Raw genomic sequence first — 21,430 nt, forward strand, 5'->3', positions numbered from 1 at the left:
TTTTGTTTGAACAGAGTCGTAGAATCCAGTACTATTGCACACGACCACAAATGTGTAAAGCAGAGGAACGCTTTCTTTCCGGTTCAGATATGATCCCAAGAACTATAAAATGTTCCCCTGAGAGAGGTCCCACCGAGATTCGAACTCGGATTGCTGGATTCAAAGTCCAGAGTGCTGACCATTACACCATGGGACCAACCGAAAAGGTAAACTTCTGTCTGTAATCATAGTTAAATATTTCCTTCATAAGTTTTCAATAGCTCTAACCCAGAAGAGTTAGGTCAAGCTTCAGTGAGACCACGCTGATAATGAAATCTGACGCTTTACTGTCGCTGGGGAAGAGGCATTGGGCAAAATATCATTCAGGGCAATCCGGGCACTCTCTCTTCTGCTTCTGTTGGGATCATAAATTAATTTTTGGAAGACCAGCAGAGGCGGATCCAGATTTTGTGAAGTCTGAAACTTACACAAGTTTCCTAAAAAGGACACAAGGGGGTCCTTTTTAAGAAAAAGAATAGACATTCTCAACAGATACAGCTACTGTAAAGCATATATAACGTATCAGAGGAAAAATTGGAATAAAAAGAGGCCGCAGTCTTAACTAATTTCCATTATAATATACTTTTGCAAGTTTTACAAAAACATATGTTCATACAGGGCGACCCCTTCCAGGGCCTTGGAGAGCAGTCTTGACACACTTAGTGAAGCTCATGATAAATACCCCTCCAAAGAGCAGTTTGGCGATATCTATCAAAATAATCTCTACTCAGCAATTTTTCTTTAAAAAAGCCATCCTACAGAAATACAAAAAATTAAAAAATTAAAATATATGTCTAAGGATGTTCACTGTAATATTTTGCAATATCAGAAACTTGAAAATATGCCCATCCATTCAACGGAAATAATATACTAAAAAGAATGGGATAGATGTAGGTACCCACATGTTGGTTTGGCAGTTTCTGGAGAGGATTTAATCTAAGTTTAAAACAAATAAACACAACCTAGAAATTTGCTGAATTGTAATATATAGCATGAACTAATTTTTGTAAGTCATAGTTTGTGAGTTTATATATACATTTTAAAATAGCTTAAGAAGCGGAATTGGGAATCCGCTTCTCACTTTTTGTCATGTTCACTTTTGTGAGATATAGTCACTTTAGTAATTAAAAGTGAAAAATCTACAAAAAAAAATTAATGCCCTTCAGTAGAGGACTTAGAAGTCATGTTTACTCCATGCTGACTGCCTCCTGTGCTCAGTATGGCGGTGATCACAGAATGCAGAAAATGAAAAATGTAGAAGATAGAATCCCTGACTGCAAAGGGTTAACAGTTGGTTAGGGGGAAACCACAAAAGATAAGTGCAACATGTTAATAGTGGCTAGGAAAATGTATGGGGAGCTCCATCTCAGTCCTTTTGATGATCTGATGACTCGCGCACATAGACAAAAATTGTATATACAATTTCACTGGGTTTAGCGACTCACTCAAGACCATTTACAGACCTCAAAGGTAAAAAATTTTGATTTAGAGATCTCTAAAAAAGACCTTCTGATCCTTCAAAGTCTCTTGGATCAGAAATGCCAAAGTGTGAGTAATAACAGGGAACAAAGTAGAAGCAGAGGGAGAATGGGGAAAAGGAGGCATTCAGCAATTCAACAAATATTCCTCGGACATCTATTATTTATTGAGCGCTCTTAACAAGGCCGTGGGGGCAGGCTGGGTGGGGAGGAGGAAGAGGAATTAAGGCTGACACTTGCAATGATTCCTAGGCTTCTAGACCTCCAGCAGAATCCACCCGTGCCACAGCCTTTTCCTCTTGAAACAGCGTTTTCTCTTTGCTTACTTGCATCCACTCTAGCACTGCCTGCTCCGTGCATCTTCGAATACCTTGCCTGGCAGAGCACACTGCCTTGAAGGAGCATGAGCCAGGTGGGAATTTCCTGATTGCCCACCTGTAATGACTTGTTAGACTCTGAAAACACGTCCAGATTTTCCTTGTTAGGTTTCTGGGGCCAGTTTCACAGGACTGTTTACAGCATGGCTCACAGGAATAGCTACTCCTGTCGTTAGGGGGGAAGCTCACTATATGGATCTTGATTTTTCCCATATATAAAATGGAAAGAAGGAACTAGATCTTACATTTCTTTTTTCGAGTCTGATTTACGGTGAATGGGAAAGGAGACAGTGGCCCAAATCTAACGAGAAAAGGCCGGTTGAAGCCTACAAATTCGCTGACTTGGCATTCGCTCAGGGATGCTCTTCTACGTCTGTTTTAGGACGCGGCGGTGAGTACTGCGGGTCTGAGTGCAGCGACGGCTTATCACTGTGACAAAAAAAACAACAACCCAGAGTAGCCTCTACACTAGCGCTACTCCCACCGTGAAACTCTTTTCACCCGGGAACTGGGTAACTCGGGAGTTAAGTCTCTGTACCGTTTACAGAGCACTTGCCTCCGGGTGCTCACCAACGTTACCACGACCACCGAGATGACTGCACCACCTGGAATCCTAGAGCGGGCCGGAAGTGAGCGCTGCTCCCCCGGCCTGGCGGGAACGTGGGAGCAGCTGCGTCGGCCAGGAGTGTAGCCCGCGGCCCATTTCTCTGGCGTGGCGCGAGAGGGTCCGAGCTTCTCTGAAGGGAAGTGCAGGCGGAGGGAAGGTTGTGTCTGCGCGGCGACAATCGGGCCTCCTCCGCAGACGGCTAGCCGTGTGGCAGGAGCTCTTCGCCCTCTCCACGCGGGCCTGAGCCACAGGGAGCGCCGGTTTCGGAGAGACCTGTCTGGTTTCCTTGGTGGAGCTCGTATATCTAGGCTTTATTTAGGGCCAAAGTCTCCCCAGTTTTCTGTCTCGCAAGTAACCTGCCGCTCAATCTGTGGTCCTGGAGCTTTAGTGAGTAGTTCTGTGCTCACAGTTTCCCGTCTTGTCAGAGAATGGCTTCACTTTCAATGGAATTGCTCGAGTAACTGCCCTGTTGTCACCTAAACAAAATTTTTTTAGCTGCGTCTGTAATATTTCTGGTCAACAGGGTTTTCTTATATCGAAAACTTTCCTGACCAAGAATTGACTGGGGCCTTCAAGGAAAATCTGCCTAGACCCTTGTTGGAGCGAGCCTTTCTCTAAGCTAAGCTAAGGATGGCGGCAGCCCCGGGGGCCTTCCCAGCCTTGGTTGGCCAGGCTTCAGAGGAACAAGGGGAGATTATCAAAGTAAAGGTTAAAGAAGAAGACCCTATCTGGGATCAGGAATCCTGCCTACAGAAGGATTTGTCTCATACCAGGGAACTCTCTCGTCAACGCTTCCGGCAGTTCTGCTATCAGGAGACTCCCGGACCCAGGGAAGCTCTGAGCCAACTCAGGGAACTTTGCCGTCAGTGGTTGAGCCCAGAGATACATACCAAGGAGCAGATCCTGGAGTTGTTGGTGCTGGAGCAGCTCCTGACCATCCTGCCTGAGGAGCTCCAGGCTTGGGTGCGGGAGCATCATCCTGAGAGTGGAGAGGAGGTGGTGACTGTGCTGGAAGATTTGGAGAGGGAGCTTGATGAACCTAGACAGCAGGTGAGAAATTGGGAGGGGCCATCTTCTGTGAAGAATTTGAGTGCGTGGGTCCAAGGTAGAGTAAGTGGGGTTAACTTCACACTGACGGCTGCAAATTCTGGTTCTGGGCATTATTATTTGATCACTGGTGCAGACGAATAGATTCATGCTTCTGGGATAACAATTTGCATGTCAGTGATAGCTGATCCTAATAAGGAGATGGTTTAACCAAATGGGAAACCTTGGTCTATTGCTTGCAAATGGAAAATATCTCTTATTTAGTGACTGTGAGATTAAGGTAGCTATCTCTTCTTACGATCCCCGCTACTTTTACCATATATGAAAGCAAATCAGTGCAGGAATATAAGGAATACCTTCTAGGAGAGACAAATAGAAAAGTAGTCTAATTTAATGGAAAATCAGGAAATGGTGAATCATAAGATCTGGGTTCTATGATAGGCTCTGTCACTAATTAGCTGTATAATCTTGGGCACACACACTTTCTCTGGACTTTGATGACTTCATCTGTACAGTGAAGAGATTAATTGCATCATTTTCTAGATACTTTTCAGTACTTGCAGTTGTTGCTATGTGAGCCAGTATTCTGTCTTTTCCCATCACACTAGAGGTTATTTTTAAGAGAATATACTTGCTTTCTATGACTGTAATTTTAGAACATTATGGATATTGCCAAACACGGTTACATTTCTATAATGTTACTATCTATACATTTATCTGAATTCTTTTTGAGTATGAACATTGTATGTATACAGTCTGATCTGTTAAAATATGTTTTTCTGGAATGCAGAATCTTTCATATGAGATTGGTAAATAGGAAAATAAGTCAATATAATGCTGAAATTGTGCCGGCTCATATATGAGTTTTCTCAGAAAGTTGATGTTTTGGGCCACCAAGTAAGAGCAGCTGAATGCAAAGTATATGACTATAGCTGAGTGCAGCAAGTTGTGAAGACATACAGTGCATAATGTCCATCCACTTCCATATCCTTCCTCTTGGCTCTCTTGGCCCCAGTCTCTGTTTTGGAAGCCCTTATGTGCATAGTTCCCTCCCATTTTGGTGCATTTTTTGCTAAATTTTTTTGTATTTCAGAAAATGAGCAAGGAAGGGGGTTTGCAAGTGCCATAGAAGCATGCTGGTGATAAAATTTATGCTAGTGAGCACAAAAGAAGAAAAGATTTAACAACTGAAGAAAAGCTCGAAATTATAAAATGTTTTGAAATAAATGAAAGAACATGTGACACTGGGTGTGCAACTGAAATAAAAGAGTCAACTTTACGAACAATTAGAGACAATGCTGGGAAAATAAAGTTATCTAGCTGGAACAACTTCCATTGCTACAAAATTTATTGGAAGAAGGCATAAGGAAATGGTAGAAATGGAACATTTGTTTGGATTTTATACCAAAGAAAGAAGCAATCAGAGGTAACCTTTCTCAAAATTAAAGAGAAGACTTTAGCAATACATGAAGACCTTAAGAAGAAAGTGGAAGATCCTGCAGAAGTGCCTTCATTTAATGCAAATAGTGACTGGTTTAGTGGCTTCAAGAACTGCTATGGTTTCCACATTATTAGGATCTCTGGTGAAGCTGTGAGTGCAGAGAAGCTGCAAAGACATTTCCCCAAGTGTTAAGAAATTTGATAAAGAAGGCTATAACCTGGATCAGATTTTTAATTTTGATGAAACTAGTCTCTGTTGGAAGCAAATGGCCTCAAGGGCCTGTATCTTGAAGGAGAAATCATAAGATCCGGTGTTTAAGGCTACAAAAGGTCAACTGACTGTGATGCTGGGTGGGAATGCCAATGGGAATTTAAAGCTAAAGCTTGTGTGATTTATCACTCTGCCAACCCACAAGCTTTAAAAGGAATTGTAAAGACTAGCCTGGGTGACTGCTATAAGTCTAGCAAGAGAGGCTGGACGACAGGGCAGGTATTTACTTATCGTCAAGGTGATGTTTTGTAGATGATTTCTTAAAATATTGCAAGAAGAACAATTTGTCTTTCAAAATTCTTATAATTCTCAATAATACACCAAGCCATCCTCCAGCAGTTGCTGAACTTTCTTCAATTATTAAAGTTCTCTTCTTATCTCCTCATACAACTACTTTACTCCCTGATCAGGGTGTGGTCACAGTTTTTAAAGCTTATTATTTAATGATAACATTCAAGGTGTTTATTGGATCAACAGGGGGTGACAATGCACACACAGTTTTTGAATTCTGGAATTGATAGAGCATTAAACCTGCAATTGATAGTCTTGTAGAGGCCTGGAATGATGTCACCAAAGCCTGTTTGCATGGGGTGTGGTGTAAGAGTCTCCCTGATTTAATTTATGATTCTAAAGGCTTTGATCCTTCAGAAGGGCTCCCTCAAATCAAAGCAAGCTGTATTGCTCTTTCAAAGGAGGTTGGATTTGAAGAAGTTGAGAGTGAAGATATTGAGGAACTGCTGCAATCTCATGCAGAGGCTCTCTCTACACAAGAGCCACAACAATTAGATGCTGAGGCTCAAATGGAAGCGTTTAAGAGGATGGTGCAGTTCAACAAGCCACCCCACAAGAGCATTTCACTTCTCAGTTATCTTCTGCTCTAAGTATGATAGAAAAGCAGTTACAGTGGATAGAAGATAATGATGCAGAACACAGCAGGATTTTACTTCGTGGCATGAGGTCCTGTTTGGAGCCATGTTAGCAGCTTCTTTATGAAAGAAAGAAAATATTTAAGCAGCAAAAACTACATGTCTTTTTATAAGCCAATATCAAAGAAATAAAAACAAGATGATGAGCCAGAACCGTCATTATATTTTTTGTAATATCACTACATTTCTTGGAAAGTGTGCAAATGCTTGTCCATCCGAACTTCTGATGATGATATCCTCTACCCTTGCCTCACCCTTTCCTTACACCTCTTTCTAACAAGATACCATCACCTTTCAAAGTAAAATCCTATACTTAATGTAACATTTCTTTATTTAATGTCTTTTTGACTCTACTTGTACTTTTATTGGAATTTCTGTAGTTTTATTAATGCTCTCCTGACCAAGTTGTGTAGAATTTAAATAGTCTACCCTACAACTTTATTTTCTCCATAAATCCTGTTATTTTTTGTGCAGTTTTGCAGAAAGCATGTTTTTTCATGAGTTCATATGTTACTGCATAGATGCCTGTACAGGCAGTCTCTTATCTCTAGCCAGCACACCTTTTCTCTTTGTTTCAAATAAACAATATTAGTTTTTTGCCTTAGGATGTACCTGTTACTTTAAAATTTTCCTCTTCTAGCTTTGTTGAAAAATGCAACCATTGGTAGGACTTGGTGTTTTGTCAATCCTGAGTAATGTTCAGGGTTATGCTCTGCTCATACTTGATAGTTTTTCATGTGACTCAGGGTTATAGAAATCTCCTAGTCTTATGGAATGTCAAGTTTGCATAAATGTTTCTCATTTTTCTTGTTTCTGTGTGATTTCTGAAGGGAGGGGGAAATGCCATTGTTGCAGACACTTTTAGCTGCCAACCCAGTATCTATTGTACACGCCTTCTTTCTTGCTTAAAAAATGTTGATTTTGTTCATGTTGGCTATGTACCTAACTAAATTTTCAGCTTTCCTTGTGCTAGAGTTAGCCATGCATCATAGTCTGGCCAGAGAGAAATAAGCATATTTTCTGGGAATTTCTGTAGAAGCTTTAATTTTCCTTATAAAATGGCACAGATGTGTTTAGTTCTGCCTTTTCCCACTTCCTGTCTTGAACGTCGATGTGATATCTGGAGCTGTGGTAGCCATCTTGTGACCATGACATGATGATAAGCATGAGGATGAATACCAATATGTTATGAATGGCAGAGCAGAAATATAAAGACAACTCGGGTCCCTTACAGAACTGTTAGGTATGTGAATCAATGCCAGCAACTGCCCTCCTCTGGATTTCTTAGCATATGACAAAAATAAACCCCTATTTGTTTAAGCTACTATAAGTTAGGTGTTTTAATTAATTGGGAAATACATGCATTTCTAATGAATACAGTCATATTTACTCCACTATTTTATGACCAAAATTTCTTATTAGATATCTTAAAAAATCAAATCTGGGAATCATATAGTGAAAGACAAATGACTTTCATAACCAGTTTGAAGTAATTTCAGCTTTGTGATTTGTTTTTGCCATCCAGAGGCACCCTTTACACTTTTGTGGTAAAGGCAGAGTGGAATTCCTCCTATTCCTTCCAAGACCAGGCCCACCTACCTTGGACTAGTCCCTCTAATGGAAGTAAGAAGAAGTAAGCAAGCAGAACCCAGGGAAGCTGAGGAACACAGCCAACCAGCCAATGTCCATAGAAGCGAATTCTAAGGGGATTATCTTAATAGGTAATAACAATGAGGTATTACTATATTATAGGTTCATCTATAGCCAGGGAGGATATCTGTGTTGCTTAGAACCCAAAACTTGAAAACGATAGAACATGAATTTCTATCTACTGTGTTAGGAGAAAACAAAACTAATTGCTTACTTTTGAAAAGGATTAAAACACTGAACTGTATTCATATGTGTAAATAAGCGTGAAAGAATCGGTAGGAAAAACTTGAAGAGTAAAGAAGAGAGCAATAGTCTCATTCGATACTAACATACCATAAAGCCTCTTTAGGTAAAATTGTGGTACTGACACATGAATAGCTGGATCAATGAAACCATAGAAAGTATGAAAGTGGACTGGAGCACATATGAAAACTGAGTACGCAATATATGTGCCATCTCAAATCACAGTGGGGAAAATGGTGCTTTAAGTAAATGGTGTTGGGACAAAGAGATAGCCATTTCAAAAAGAAACACATGAAACCCATACCTCATACCATATTCCAGAACCAGAATAAACTCTAAATGTGTCAGAGGTCAATATATAAAATTTTAAACATCCAGGAACTAGGAGGAAACAAGCATGACTTCTTAAAATAATCTGAATGTATAGAATTACTCAAAATCTAGAAGTAATATCAAAAACCTTTATTTCTACATGAAACATTTTTTTTAAATGCAGGACAAAAAAACCCCACAAGCAAATCAATATAATAAATTAGTGAATATATTTGCAAAATATGTCATAGGTATAAGTGAATCTCCTTAACAGAAATGCAATAAAAATAATCACGAGACATGAGCAGTTTTTTTTTTTTTACAAACAAATGGCTATGAGAAGATACTCGACTTCAATCATAAAAAGAGCAAATCAAAACTATACTGAGGTGCCATTTGTCACCTGTCAGACTGGCAAAAATTCAAAAGCGTGACAACGCAATCTGTTGGTCTGACTGGGGAAACAGTTCCTCTCAAATGTTGCTGGTAGAAGTGCAAAATGGTACCATCCCTATGGAGGGGATTTTGGCACCATCTAACACATATTTATGCATTTACGATTTGACCCAGCAATATTGCTTCTGGGAATTTACTTGGAAAATACAAGTAAGAAACAACATAGACACAGTTTTTCATTGCAGCATTATTTGTAAAAGCAAAATATTGTAAACAACCTAAATGCCCATTCGTATAAGGGTGATTGAATAAACTATGGTGCATCAATATAATGGTACTATGTACACAAAAAAAAGCATAAGCAAGAGATCTATGAACTGGTATGAAATGATTTCCAGATAATATTTTTATATTAAGTGAAAAAAAAGGAGGTGTAAACTACTATACAATATGAAAAAATAAGTATACACACATTTGCATTTAATTTGTATATGTATTATATACACACAAATATATACATGCAGACATGTGTGTGTATACGTATGTATAATGTTTTTACTAATTTTTGCAAAAAAAAAACCCAGAGGGTAAAGCATCAACAACAAAAAATGGTTTCTTATGGGAGTGGGGGAGAGTAGAATGCAGGCTATGTGAATGTGAGCAAGACTTCTCTGGATACATATATGTATTTTTTTATATCACGTAAATGTTCTCAGTATTTAAGAAACAATACTAAATTCAAAATGATAAAAACAGAAACAAATGAACTCAACAATATATCAAATTAACATAGTAATACAGAGGAAAATAATAATTCAGGTGGCTTGACCACAGTACTCTGACCATATACTTTTAGCGGGATACTGTCTATGGGCCTGTAAAGCTGCAAAGATATATTGAACTTTACTTAGTAGGTATGTTGTTGGAAGTGTTCTACAACACAAAGCACGGTGATTCTGAAACTCTTTTGTATTATTGTAGTTTAGAGCCAATGAGTAAATAATATATATACATTGTTATGAACTGCTTTTTTTTTAACTGTGGGAGAAGGAAGATATTAATATGGAAGATGGAAAGGTGAGGAAAATTCTATAGGTATTGAAGTTGAGTTGAATTCATGTTATTTTATAAAATATATTTACTAGCTTTATCCTTGAAAGGGCCTAGAGGAGATGACACCTATTAAAAATGAGCCTACTACTACTCAATCTTTGCTACTAAACATTGTTGTCCTCTAAAATGAATAAAAATTTCTTGGGAAAAAAAACAGTTGAACTAGATCTGGGACAGGGAGAATACAATGTGGTCCTTGTATTGTTTATTCTAGAAAGCTTGGATGTGCCAAAACCCAAACCAAAACAAAACAAAAACTAGTGGGGTCATGTCAAAAGGTTGCAGGTGCCAGATCAAGGGGGCTCCCACTGGCCAAATTTGAGACAGTTTGAGCATCAAAGTGAGTGAGGATGGAATGGATTATAAAATAAGTCTATAGTGATACTCAAAAAGAGAGACAGACACCAAAGTAGGATGGACAGAAAGCTCTTTACAGAAAATTGCTAGCTATTAAATGTAGAAGGAATTGTAAAGCAGAATTGTAAGCAGAAATCAATGAATGTTAAAACCATTGGGGAATAAGATAATTGCATAGTTCCAAATTATTACCAATTATTATTTATTACAGTTGGAAAAAGTATATTTTTGAATGGATAGATCTGGTAGTTACCACCTTAACTAAGTAATCAAATTTAGCATTATCTACAATAAAATAATTTGACAACTTAATGTAACCTGTGATGTGACACAGTAAGTACACATTACTTACGTAGTATTCTTCCAAAAATGTTCTTTCCCTGCCGCCAAGCAGTCGCGTGGAGGCTGAGGCTCGGGTGCTTTCAAGATTCGGCTCCATCCGTAACCCACCTCCTTGGCCGAGGAGGGCATTGCTGCTGGAGGTGTAATGGACGTTAATACTGCTCTGCAAGAAAAAAAATGATCAAATTAAAAATACTGGGTTTTTGTTCCTCAAAAAACAAAGAAAGAAAAAAAAAAGTTTAACCGAATCTACTTGTGAAGAAACAATTAGGCAAGTTCCTAATGTGCGATATTCTATAAGACAAGTGGCCCTGACTTTTCAAAATTTAATGTCATAAAAAAGTCAGGAAAAAAAAAAGTCAGGAAATGATTTTAGATTAAAAGAAGCAAAAGAGATATAATAACCAAAAACAATGTATAAATATTGAATGGATCATGGACTTAAAAAAAGCAAACATAAAATGCAGGTGACCCTTGAACACCTATGGGGGTGAGGGGTTAGGGGCATCGACTTTCTGCACAGTTGAAAATAGTCCTCCCTATACATGGTTCTTCCATATCTGTTTCTGCATATGCGGATTCAACCAACCAGGGATCGTGTAGTATTTACTGTAGTAGTTACTATTGAAAAAAATCTGCCTATAGATAGTCACCCAAGGGTTCAACCGATGTTGTTCAAGGGTTAACTGAATGTATGGGGACAATTGGGTAAATTTAATTATAAACCGAGTACTAGATCATTGGTGTAAGGAAGAGATAAATGTTTTCTTTTCACCCAACAGTTATCCATTTTGATTGGCTTTTTTTTTCTCCCATCCATAACACACTGCGCTAATGTTTTCCACATTTGGTCTAAAACAACTATCAGATTTCTTCCTGGGTTTAACAGTTCAGTTAGTTCCTATTAGATAATTTGCATACCCCCCCAAATATTTACTTTTAATTGCTCACACTGAAACCCATTTACAATTTTCTTCTGGTTAGGAGGAAAATTAGGAAAGATTCCTTTAATGTGCTTCCATTGTTATTCCCTAAAACAGAAACCACGAGGATGCGTATCAACTCCTGTTCAATGCAGACAGTTTCTGTTGTATGGCTCTGGCTTTATTCGTCCCAGCATTTTTTATTTCTCTCCTTATTCTATCTTGCACTCCTCTTAAGAATTCAATGAAGACTTTTTTTCTTCTTATATCCATTCTGTTTCAGTAGAAGAATGTTATGAAGTTTAGCTATGGTTTGTGCAGTGATGTGATTAATATTATATTAGTTTCCAAATGTACCTGTTTATCTGCAGGTCCCACAGGACACATACGGGCAGGAAGTTCCTATGGAAGAAATGACTCTTCTAGATACTGCAAAGGCGTCCTTAGGTACCCATCTCCAGACTATAGAGGACGGAATGGAATGTGAATCTCCAGAGCCACATGCACTTCAAGATAATGGTGAGGATAAGTTAGTCTTTGGAAGGAGGATGAGATTTGGGAGGAGGGAAGTGTCCATTCATGGAAAGCTTATGAAATTTTATTCCATTGCAGCTTCTACTGAATATGGCTGAAGGAAAGGTCAACGAGTGTAGTGGAATGCTATTAAAGAAGTTGAATTAAGCAGTCATGCAATAATGTAAAAAATAGTTGAACACAAGATTTTTCATGGATATTTTGCAATGGAATTAAGTACCTATGGATAGATAAATCAGAGATGCCTCTGTATGTAAATGCTGATCACTTGTCAATGTGGACATGGGTCCCATTTCTGTAGCCTCTGCCCCCAATTCTTGTTACATATGACTGTTTAAGACTTGGAAATACTACTTCGATATTCTACTGAAGAAAATGGAATTTCTGAAGTCTATGTCCACTAGAGATCTAAGGACTATTAACAGTGTAATGTGTGGTGGAGGCGGCAGCACAGGCTGGCCTAGTTATGGAGTAGCTGTCTTTTCCCAAAGGCTTAAGTATAATTGATATAATTTTCTTTTTTTCTTTTCTTATAACCCTAGCAACTCCTTATTCTCTGCTTATCCTAGACCTACTAACATTGATTGTGCTAATTTCTGAAGCTCATATTCTCAGATTACATATTCTGAAGCTCTGGTTCTCATTCACGCTGCCCTGTATTTCTTTCCTCCCCCCAGTTTATCCTTGTTTACCTTCTGTTATGTTCATGGCTCCATAGCATGATGCAAAATGTATCAGTGTGGAAAGAAATACTATCTATATAATGGTCTTTTCAGTCACATTTTGAAATACCACTTATTGTGAGTGTCGTCATCCTCATTATAAAGTTAACAAATTTTTATCCAACACTTTTTTTTTTGTGGCCACACCCAAGGCTTGGCTTGCAGGATTTTAGTTCCCCGACCAGGGGTTGAACCTGGACCACACAGCAATGAAACCACCTGAGTCCTAGTCACTGGACCACCAGGGAATTCCCTATCTGACACTTTTCTATGTAGTAATGTGTTAGATAATGGAAAAGATACTGGAGGAAAAAGTGATCCCTGCTTCTTTAGAAACTTACAATCTTGTTAGTTCTATGAAACAGTTAAAGAAGAAAGTGCTACAGTGCTAGTTTGTGTTGTGAATAAATTATGTCCTCAAGAAAGGAGAACTCACTGTAAGCTTAAATTAAATGATCAGGGAAGTCTTGTTGGAACCATTGAGACTTAAGTGAGGCCAAAACACACAGTAACATATTAATTTGAAGTTTTGGAAGTTATGAACATTTGAGAATGATTTAAATTTACCAATTCAATATTTGTTATGCAAATTAGTAGTATAAACAATGTTGACTTGAGAGAAAGTATTTTTTCCAAGCAGCTGTAAGACTTTAGAGGTGATATGCTAATTCCAAATTATTCTTTTTGATTTTTTCAAAATAGTTTCCTTAAGACTAGCCAAATTTGATTTATTCTAAGTGTTTCTGTTATTATGAATATTCTAAACATTTATTTTAATATGCTATATTAAGTCAGAGCGTTTTCACTACTTCAGGTTCATCTGCTACTCTTTCTTTATTAAAATCAGTAATAAAAAAAATCAGTAATAAGATTATTGGTATTGGGTTTATAGTTTCACAAGCACCGAAAAGGAGCTCATGCAAATATATGATGTTGAAACTTCAGCCCCAAATGTTGCTATAACAGCTAACCTGACTGAATAAAACAAAATGTGGTATAGTCTGGGGCTTTAAAAATATCTATGACTGTATTTCTGAGACTTCTCTAGCCAAAAAAAAATGTCTTGTGTAATTAATAAATAAATGAAAAAATAATAACATCAGTTTGCTCCCTGTTTTACATAAAACAGTGCTTTACTTTAAGGCTAACCCTGGATACTGCTCTGGAAAGTCACATCCTGGCTTTCTACTCTTTACTATATCAGAACTCTTTGTTCCTGGGTTGAGTTCTTCATTTACCTTCTCTATTCCTCCAAAGGTAGACTCCCTAACCAAAATTGTATTCCCCCTCTTGTGTGTCCATAGCATCTACTTATACTCCCAGCTCTCTCTAGTGGCTACCTGAGCAATATACATATTTTAAATTATATTCCCAAATAGTCTAACTGATTTTTTTCTTAATATTTTAGGGTCATTTTTGTGGCTTTCCATGATGTCTCAAACCGTGGGTGATGATAACTTTAGTAGCTTAGATACTAATGAAGCAGAAATCGAACCAGAAAACATGAGAGAAAAGTTCTTCAGAAGCTTAGCAGTGTTACTGGAAAACAAGAGTAATAATACCAAGATATTTTCTAAAGCAAAGTACTGTCAATTAATAAGGGAAGTGAAAGAGGCTAAGGCCAAGGCAAAAAAAGAATCAGTTGACTACCGTCGCTTGGCTAGATTTGATGTGATCCTGGTACAAGGACATGAGAAGCTGATTGAGGCTGTAAATGGGGAAACAGATAAAGTACGGTATTATTTACACAGTGAGGATTTATTTGACATACTGCATGATACACATCTCAGCATTGGACATGGTGGACGTACCCGCATGGAAAAAGAGTTACAAGCAAAATACAAGAACATCACAAAAGAAGTTATAATGCTATACTTGACACTCTGCAAACCATGCCAACAGAAAAATTCAAAACTCAAGAAAGTTCTAACATCGAAGCCAATTAAGGAAGTTAACTCAAGATGCCAAGTAGATCTTATAGACATGCAGTTGAATCCTGATGGGGAGTATAAATTTATCATGCATTATCAAGACCTTCGTACAAAGTTGAGTTTTTTGCGGTCATTAAAATCTAAAAGGCCTAAAGAGATTGCACATGCTCTTTTAGATATTTTTACAATTATTGGAGCACCCAGTGTTCTACAGTCTGACAATGGGAGGGAATTTTCAAGCCAGATTGTCAGTGAACTTAGTTATATTTGGCCAGAACTGAAAATTGTCCATGGGAAACCTCAGCCCTGCCAAAGTCTAAATTCTATAAATCAAACTAATGAGGATATCCAAAATCGGATTATCTCCTGGATGCAAACTAACAATTCATCACACTGGGCTGAATTTTTGTGGTTTATTCAGATGACCCAAAATCAACCCTATCACAGAGGCATGCAACAGACTCCATGTGAGGGTACATTTAGCTCTGAAGCTAAACTGGGCTTATCTCATTCTCAGCTAACTGAAGAACTTATTGCCAGCCTGAACACAGAAAATGAATTGGAACAGGCCGACAAGGAATTAGAAAATACTCTAAGAGCCCAGTATGAAGAAAATATTGAGACTGGAACAGATAGTAGTGATATTGAAGAAAATCTTTCTATTTCTCCTAAGATAGCCCAAAAAACTCCTCCTGAAAGCAGACTGAATTTTTTATCTTGTGTAGTTTGTGAAAAAGAATGCACAGGTGTTAATAGTTGTGTATCATGTGATAGAAACGTCCATGCAATCTGTGGAGTGCCCTCTCAACGTGAGACTGATGGTTATCACCATAGAATAACTTGTAGTCTTTGCTATGAGACCACTACAATGAAAAGGAAACATGATGAGATTCCAAGAAGTTTGACTGTTCAACCCTCCAAAATGTTAAAGCCATCGGAGACACCATTTTCATCAGACAAAGTAGGAGACTGGGTAAGAGTGAGTGTCTGCTGTAGATCAAAGCAGGGGAAGAGCTTCATACTTTACTGTGACCATGATGAGTGAGAAATTTTTGACATGGCGTACTAAAGCACAATTATGGCCATCTTGTGTATATTTTCTCCAAAGAAAGGCCAATTACATTTAATGTCCTCCCTCCACTCCTTTTTTCAAGTTGGAAGTTATAACCTTGGATGCAGCTTTGTTTATTGTTCTGGGGTGAAAAACAGTAGTATCTCTTACTTATTTCTGATGTCAGGCATTTCTTAGTGGAATGAGAAAGCTAGGGGATAAATGGTATGCATGATGGTATGTTTCTATAGAAGGATAAATTTGGGGACAGATGAATTTAATGTTATTTTGTTTTAATTATATGTGAGTTTGGGTTGAGGGGTAAGCTAAGAAAGGGCATCTCAGGTCAAGTGAAGAAATATTTAGGAAGGGCAGGGGATGATAAGTTTGGTTGGGAGATATGGATTTGTGTTGGGAAAGAGTTTGGTTTTCTGATTTAAATGCAGAGTGTGAAATAAGACCAATGAGGCTAATATGTGTTCAGGTAAGTGTTTTGAAATGTGAAGCTTACACATGATTTGGGCCAGTGGTACTCAGAGTTTGTTCTTCAGACTAGTGCTGGTCTGCAAACTGTTTATACTAGTCCATAATTAGGTAAGTACACAAATTTGAGAGTATTTGGAAAGTTACAACAATTTAACATTGCTGCAATGCCCAAGCACGTGATTAATGAACTCATCTTTTCAAATAGAATATTCAATTTGGGTGTTAAACTCTCAAGGTGAGTCACATGTGGTAGCAGCTCTACATTAGTCAAGCACAATAGGTTCATATTAAAATGTGTGATATAGGGGTTCCCTGGTGGCGCAGGGGTTCCCTGGTGGCGCAGTGGTTGAGAGTCCGCCTGCTGATGCGGGGGACACGGGTTCGTGCCCCGGTCCGGGAAGATCCCACAGGCCGTGGAGCGGCTAGGCCCGTGAGCCATGGCAGCTGAGCCTGCGCGTCCGGATCCTGTGCTCCGCAACGGGAGAGGCCACAACAGTGAGAGGCCCGCGTACCGCAAAAAAAAAATGTGTGATATGCTATGATTAGCTTGTCAGCTGTAACCCAAAAGTGTATAAAACTCTGAGAAAATGTAAGTATTTATTTATCTTTATAACTTAATTTAAAAATCATTTTATATTTTTAATCAAGCCTAGTTTTGGGGTTTTTAAAAGTTTTTTAAAGTATAGTTGATTTACAATATCATGTTAGTTTCAGGTATAAAGAACAGTGATTCAGTTCTATATATATTTTCTTTTTTCAGATTCTTTTCCCTTATAGGTTATTATAAAATATTGAGTATAGTTCCCTGTGCTATACAGTAGGACCTTGTTGGTTATCTATTTTATATATAGTAGTGTATATATATTAATCCCAACCTCCTATTTTATCCCTCCCCTCCTCTTTCCCCTTTGATAACCATAAGTTTGTTTTCTGTGTCTATGAATCTCTTTCTGTTTTGGATATAAGTTCATTTGTATCTTTTTTTTTTTTTCAGATTCCACATATAAGTGATATCATGTATTTGTCTTTCTCTGGCTTATTTCACTTAGTATGATAATCTCTAAGTCCATCCATGTTGATATATATATATATATATACCACATCTTCTTTATCCATTCATCTTTTGATGGACATATAGGTTGCTTCCATATCTTGGCTATTGTAAATAGCGCTGCAATGAACAGTGGAGTGCATATATCTTTTTGAATTAGAGTTTTCTCTGGATATATGCCCAGAAGTGGGATTGCAGAATCATATGTTATTTTTAGTGTTTTGAGGAACCTCTATACTGTTCTCCATAGTGGCTGTACCAATTTGCATTCCTACCAACAGTGTAGGAGAATTCCTTTTTCTCCACACCTCTCCAGCATTTATTATTTGTAGGCTTTTTGATGATGCGAGCCTAGTTTTTGATTTCTAGTTTAACATTATTAAAGACAAAAGTAAAAATTGTATTATTTATTTTTAATTCTAATTTGCAGATGGAAAAACAAGCTTCACTGGACTTTTTTGTGAAGAAAAGACATACCTTTTCTGAATATGGCAGTAGTAGTAAAAGAATTGGTAACAATGAAAGTCATCCTGAGGAAGTGAAAACCAAGAGAGTTCATACTAGCTTTACTCGGAAGTATGATCCCTCATATATTGAATTTGGTTTTGTAGCTGTAATTGATGGTGAAGTGCTGAAACCACAGTGTATTATTTGTGGAGATGTACTGGCTAATGAAGCAATGAAACCATCGAAACTTAAGCGGCATCTATATTCAAAACATAAAGAAATAAGTTCACAGCCAAAAGAATTCTTTGAAAGAAAGAGTACTGAATTGAAAAGCCAACCAAAGCAGGTGTTCAATGTTTCTCACATAAACATTAGTGCTTTGCGGGCTTCTTATAAAGTAGCACTTCCGGTTGCTAAGTCTAAAACACCATACACAATTGCCGAGACACTAGTGAAGGACTGCATCAAAGAAGTTTGCTTAGAAATGTTGGGTGAATCTGCAGCAAAGAAGGTAGCGCAAGTGCCACTTTCCAATGACACCATAGCACGACGTATTCAGGAACTGGCAAATGATATGGAAGACCAACTCATAGAACAAATAAAACTAGCCAAGTATTTTTCACTGCAACTTGATGAATGCAGAGATATTGCTAACATGATAATTCTTTTAGTATATGTGAGGTTTGAACATGATGATGATATAAAGGAAGAATTCTTTTTTTCAGCCTCTTTACCAACAAACACAACTAGCTCAGAACTTTATGAAGCTGTGAAGAATTATGTTATCAATAAATGTGGTTTGGAATTTAAGTTTTGTGTAGGAGTGTGTTCTGATGGTGCAGCTTCCATGACAGGAAAACATTCTGAAGTGGTTACCCAGATTAAAGAACTTGCACCAGAATGTAAAATAACACATTGCTTCATTCATCGAGAAAGTCTTGCTATGAAAAAAATATCACCTGAACTAAATAGTGTGCTTACTGACATAGTAAAAATTGTGAATTATGTAAAATCTAATACGTTAAATTCAAGATTATTCTCTTTATTATGTGATAATATGGAAGCTGATCATAAGCAACTGTTATTGCATGCTGAGATACGGTGGTTATCACGGGGAAAAGTTCTATCAAGAATGTTTGAAATACGAAATGAACTCTTAGTATTTCTGCAAAGCAAGAAACCAGTTTGGTCCCAACTTTTCAAAGATGTGAATTGGACAGCCAAACTTGCTTATTTATCTGATATCTTCAGTATTTTTAATGATCTTAATGTTTGCATGCAAGGAAAGAATGCAACATGTTTTTCAATGGCAGATAAGATTGAAGGACAAAAACAAAAGTTAGAAGCTTGGAAAAAAAGAGTTTCTACAGATTGTTATGACATGTTCCATAACTTAACAACAGTTATCAGTGAAGTAGGTAATGATCTTGATATTGCATATCTGCGAAAAGTTGTCAATGAACATCTTACAAATTTGTTAGATTGTTTTGAATTGTATTTTCCATCAAAAGAAGATCCACGCATAGGAAATTCATGGATACAAAATCCATTTCTTTCATCAAAAGATAATTTAAGTTTAACTGTAACCCTACAGGATAAGTTGTTGAAGCTGGCTACTGATGAAGGATTGAAAATGAATTTTGAAAATACAGCATCACTTGCTTCATTTTGGATAAAAGTTAAAAATGAATATCCTGAGCTTGCTGAGATTGCTTTAAAATCTCTTCTTCTGTTCCCCTCAACATACCTCTGTGAGACTGGGTTCTCTACATTAAGTGTTATTAAAACAAAACATAGAAACAGTTTAAATATACATTATCCCCTGAGAGTAGCGTTGTCATCAATCCAACCTAGATTAGACAAATTAACAAGCAAGAAGCAAGCTCACTTATCACATTAAATTTTTAAAATACTGATTTATAAGGTTTTAATTCAAAGTATGCATATAGGCATTATGGAAGTGTGAAAAGTTATGATTAAGTTGACAATTCTCTATATAAATTGCCTGTATGTAAACAAAAGTGTACAGTTTTTATAATTCTCTTATTTTTCCCCGTTATATTTGTTATATTTATTAAGATATAATTTTAAATCTGTTCATTCTAATATTAAAAAGATTTGTCTTGTATTTTGTATGTCTTTTCATTATTGCATTTTATTAGGATATTAAGATGGTAGGATGACTTCAGGAGGGGAATAATTTCTTTGAAATGACAGACTTCATCAGTGAAGGGAAGTGAATTCAAGGGGTGGAATTAGAATTTGAATGCAAGGGAGGGGGTCAGTAAGATGTTAAGTTTGTTAAACTGATCCTGGGTGGTTTGGTTGGAAGTTGATAATAAGTTTGTTTTGTTGGTGTATGTTCAGATGCAGTGTTTAAGTGGGTAAGGTGGGGGAAAGCTATCAATGCTTATAAAAGCTCAAATGGGAAACAACCCAAATGTCTGTTCACAGAATAAAATGTACTGTTTATTCAACAACTAGAATACAGTAGTAAAAATGAGTTATTGTGGAGGGAATTCTGGGGTGTGATGAAATGTTCCATCTTGATTGTGGTGGTGTTTACTATTAGCCATATGCAAAGTTGTCAATCAGGGTCCCAGATGAGTGTTATCTGGGTATACAGGAGACTGCTGTCAAGAACTACCTTGTTCTTACTCCTCTTAATTGACTGCAATTTCATCTTTCATCCTTTCTCCTACTTCTCATCCCAAATACGTAGCAACAATAGATTATATTGACTGAATTTCCACAGCGCCCACACTAGCCCAGCTTATCGTTACCAAAATTGATACTCATGTTTCCCAAACTATGAGCTTAAAAGCCACAAAATTGAATACTTTCAACACAGACAAGGAGGAGATGACCAAATAAAGAAAATTTTTAAAAGAAAAATCCCGAGTTTGGCAAATGAGAAACAATATTGGATGGTAGTTGTGATAAATTATTATTATTCAAAAGTATTTACTGCCTCTTCCTGGGCTAAGATTATACTGCCCCACTCCACAGATATCAGATTTGACTCATTTACTTCACTCTGGATAATGAAATGTGAGCAGACCTGACATGTTACTTTTGGGCACAAAACAAGAAACAGTCCTTGATTTGCCATATCTTTTTTCTTCCTCTGTCAAGATGCCATCAGTGTTTCAAGTTGAGGTGGCTCCATTATCCTGGGCGGAGTCATGATGGACAAATAGCAGGAACAGGGTATCTGTTATGGTAAGCCACTTTTATTCTTGGGGTTGTTTGTTTCTGCGGCACTGTGAAAATGCTGTACTGACAATGTGATTGAATTAGCACCAGAAAATGACTTCGTCTTAACTCCAGTGGTTCTTTGTCTGAACAAACTTGAACAAGTCCTTAAACATTTTTGGAGTTGAATATAAAATAAAGATGATAATACGCTCAGCATTTGGGGTTGTCACTGATGTTCAAAGAAGAAATAAATCCAGAAGCTTTTGGCAAATTCTAAAGTACTAGAGAAATGTAAGGTATTACAATATTTTCACTCAAAGTCTGGACTCAGACGTGGTGTCTATGGCATCATTTTAGCTTCTGTGTTGCTGTGAGGCATAGTAATCATCACATTGTCAGGCCCTTTGTTCAGTCACTGAAATGTGCACAAACTGCATATGAATAAGACAGAAAAAGAAGATATGAGGATATTTCTCAAAAGAACAAAGA

At 37.4% G+C, this 21,430-nt stretch overlaps 1 protein-coding gene, 1 non-coding gene and 1 pseudogene across 2 annotated transcripts; 2 read left to right on the forward strand and 1 right to left on the reverse strand.

Moving 5' to 3' along the window:
* LOC116762187 overlaps nt 1–21,430 on the forward strand; it is a 382,117-nt pseudogene that overhangs the window by 213,939 nt on the left and 146,748 nt on the right.
* On the reverse strand, nt 125–196 carry TRNAQ-UUG. Its single transcript has one exon. It is a non-coding gene; the product is annotated as a tRNA-Gln (tRNA).
* On the forward strand, nt 2,533–19,871 carry ZBED9 (zinc finger BED-type containing 9). Its single transcript, XM_032649249.1, has 4 exons — nt 2,533–3,551; nt 11,893–12,040; nt 14,186–15,681; nt 17,727–19,871. The coding sequence occupies exons 1-4, from the start codon at nt 3,132–3,134 to the stop codon at nt 19,641–19,643; spliced, it is 3,981 nt and encodes a 1,326-aa protein (XP_032505140.1). The 5' UTR covers nt 2,533–3,131; the 3' UTR covers nt 19,644–19,871.

This window comes from Phocoena sinus, chromosome 11 (assembly GCF_008692025.1).
Source record: "Phocoena sinus isolate mPhoSin1 chromosome 11, mPhoSin1.pri, whole genome shotgun sequence".
Lineage (NCBI taxonomy): Eukaryota > Metazoa > Chordata > Mammalia > Artiodactyla > Phocoenidae > Phocoena > Phocoena sinus.